This window comes from Trypanosoma equiperdum (assembly GCF_001457755.1).
Source record: "Trypanosoma equiperdum strain OVI genome assembly, contig: ctg_700, whole genome shotgun sequence".
NCBI classification, from domain to species: domain Eukaryota; phylum Euglenozoa; class Kinetoplastea; order Trypanosomatida; family Trypanosomatidae; genus Trypanosoma; species Trypanosoma equiperdum.
Window position 1 is genome coordinate 1 of NW_027124644.1, and position 2,932 is coordinate 2,932.

The 2,932-nt window shown below is 42.5% G+C and overlaps 1 pseudogene across 1 annotated transcript; it reads right to left on the reverse strand.

Moving 5' to 3' along the window:
• Positions 1 to 601: 601 nt before the first annotated feature.
• On the reverse strand, positions 602 to 1,066 carry TEOVI_000326700:pseudogene (annotated as a pseudogene). The gene has a single exon. A coding segment is annotated over exon 1 (465 nt).
• Between the last annotated feature and the right edge of the window lie 1,866 nt (positions 1,067 to 2,932).

Consider the following 2,932-nt stretch of genomic DNA (forward strand, 5'->3'; position numbering starts at 1 on the left):
ATATTTGCATATGCATACATGCATGTGAAATACATGTTCCGATCTGTACTGCCTTGGGTTAATGAGGTAAAATAAACAACAATGAGCGCATGGTTGGTTGGTTAGTGCCACGTAGTCGTCGCATTCTGCAACAAAACAAGCGGCTACCTAAATATTATTCAGAAGCAATGCACACGGAGGCGACGAAGTAGATGTTCCTCCGCACCACAGTGCTGTGTGAAAAACGGGTGCCAGTGCTTCTAACCTCCTTGCGCTTTCTTTTGCTTCTCTAGAACCTTCTGTTTTATGTTTCACACCCCACTGTTTTACCGATCGCCAGGAATACCCGAACAAGCAAACAAGCACCGAAAACAAACAAAAGACCCCACCACGACGCGAGAAGTAAAGAAACCTTAATGCGATAACAACAACACCCATTTAAAAAATAACTATAATATACCGACCCGACGAGGGTTGCCATATGCATACCCATATAGATGAAGGAATAAATACAAATATATAATTATATAATTATATTTATATTCATATGACTAGGTGTATAAATAAAACAAACACATTCACACACTTATGTATGAGTGCACGGCACTCGTGTGCCTCCCAATTACAGTGTCTTCTCCACCTCCCCTCCCTTGCTTTCACTAGCGGCAAGCGAAACTCCCGTGGTTCGGGGAATATATGCCGAATGCCCGTACACCACATCTGCGTGACTTGTTGCCTGTTCTAAAGGATTGTTTGGTATTTCACTCCGAGGGGGTTCCTCCTGCTGCAGCTGAGCCGCTGTAGTCATCTCATGGTGACGCGCTATGGGAATACCTGGCAGAATTATTGCCTCCGGAGGCGGTGGGACCACAGTTGTTGGTTGGGCTACCGGAATATTAATGTAATTGCCTTCATTCCATGGAGGAGCGGGATGCAGCGGCTGATGCGGAGACAAGCCATCATTTCCTTCCTGCTGCTCCCCATCCTGTAAAAGCCGTCGTGGGCGAAACATCAATAAAACGCGTATGATGAGGAACAGAAAGACAAATGTAAATACCAATAACAACGTGAAGTTCGTTTCCGACATTAGCGTTGGGATATGTGCGTGTCTGGAAGGTGAACCACTGGCGTGGGGAAAACGAAGTTATAATAAACAATTAGTGGCGAGTCGCGACGATAATAAGGAACGCGTCTTTGTACCGAATTGAGCGTGGTGTGCGTAACTACAAATCCGCGCACCGCTACATACAACTACCAAATGAAGACAAACGAAAAAGGAGGGTATAAAACCATAAAGGTGAAAGGGGCCCACGCATGACGGTCACGTATTTTAGACAACTTAATCTCTAGTAAATCTCTCGTGTGGAAGATGATCAAAAGGAAAAAAAAGTCACAAAGTTAAATTGTGAGAGTCCTGATGGCGTTGCTGAGAACGAGGCCTAAGTGAGGTTTGCTTTCCCTGCAACCTCAATCCCCCTTCCCTTGTTGCCTTCGCCATATCGCCCTTTTTCTTGGGGAGGGGAGGGGGGCGGAAGGTGCGTGCCCGCAGCAATTACACTTGAGATCCCTCTCACATCATCGCATGTACGTCACCTCTCTTTTGCCCCTTCAAGGCCACAATACAAGATCACTATTCAACGAATAAGCCCTCAAAATTAAAAAGGAAAGGGTACAAAAGCATCAAAAAACACAGGTATCGGGATGAATTAGGCAAGTACGTGTACCTCACCTTGTAACTTTTTTATCCTGCCAAATTTCTCCTCTCTTCGGCGTGGTTGTGGGATTCATTACCTGCAGCCGTGTGTTTTGAAGATATTATGTTTTATCCCCTTCCCTCCCCCACTTTATAAAATTAAACGACTGAATCCTACGCAGCCATGGGGGCACTTCCTCATCGCCACACCTCCTTCTCCTCCTGGTACATCCCTTCTTGTTCATATGCAAACTCATTTGTTTCTTTTTTAATTATAAATCGAAAAAGATGTTCAATGTCACAAGTTCACAGGGTAATTACCCAAGAGAAAGAAAAAGGGGGAGGGAAAGGGGGAATATGTTGGGCGACCGGCACGAAAAAGAAAAAAAATGAAATAAGAAAATGCCAAAGTGAGGAAAAAATGACAACGAAGACAAACTAATCTCGCCTTCCGTCGTGCAACCCACACGTCCTCCTTTTTCCGAACGAAAAAAATAAAAAATTACAATTATCAGCTGTGCGGTTGCTCCGCAGACGGGGCAGTTGGTTGTTCGGAGTAACCTCCTAACTTAAAAGAAATAACCATAATAATAATAATTACACGAACCGCTTTGCGACAATAATGCCGTCTTCTGTTCACAACCCATCTCATTCTTTTTTAGTGATCAACTGAAAATACAATCAAACGCAGAAACCCGATAGCAATAATAATGCTGAAGTAAGATTAACAATTGAGTTTCAACTTAAAATAATAGTAACAGCACCGCATCCACAAATAACAAAAAAGGATCCAGGAACTTCCCAAGCTACAGTAAAACAAATGTTTAAAAAAACGTAAGCAAACAGAAGCACACAATTGCACTTACCCGCTCAGAATCGAAACGAAACAAGAAAAAGCAAATCAGGGAACCCTTCATTACGAAACATTTGAATATATAATTGGACCCTGCCATTCTCCAAAGAACAAAAGAATATATATATAATGATGTATATATATATATATATATATCACACCACACTGACAAACCACAACAAATCACCTGACCGAGGCAACAAAATCTACAACAAAGGACAACAAAAAATGAAAACAAAGCGATGAATGGCAAGCAAAAAATAAAAATAAAATAAGAAGAACCAACGCAGCAAACTACAAAAAAAATGAAAAAGTACCGTTTGCCAAGCGTGGGGAATTATTACCAGCCCACAGCCACTCCGTATATAGTGGCTCCAGTGCCAAATACAGACAAGGCAACACCAGCA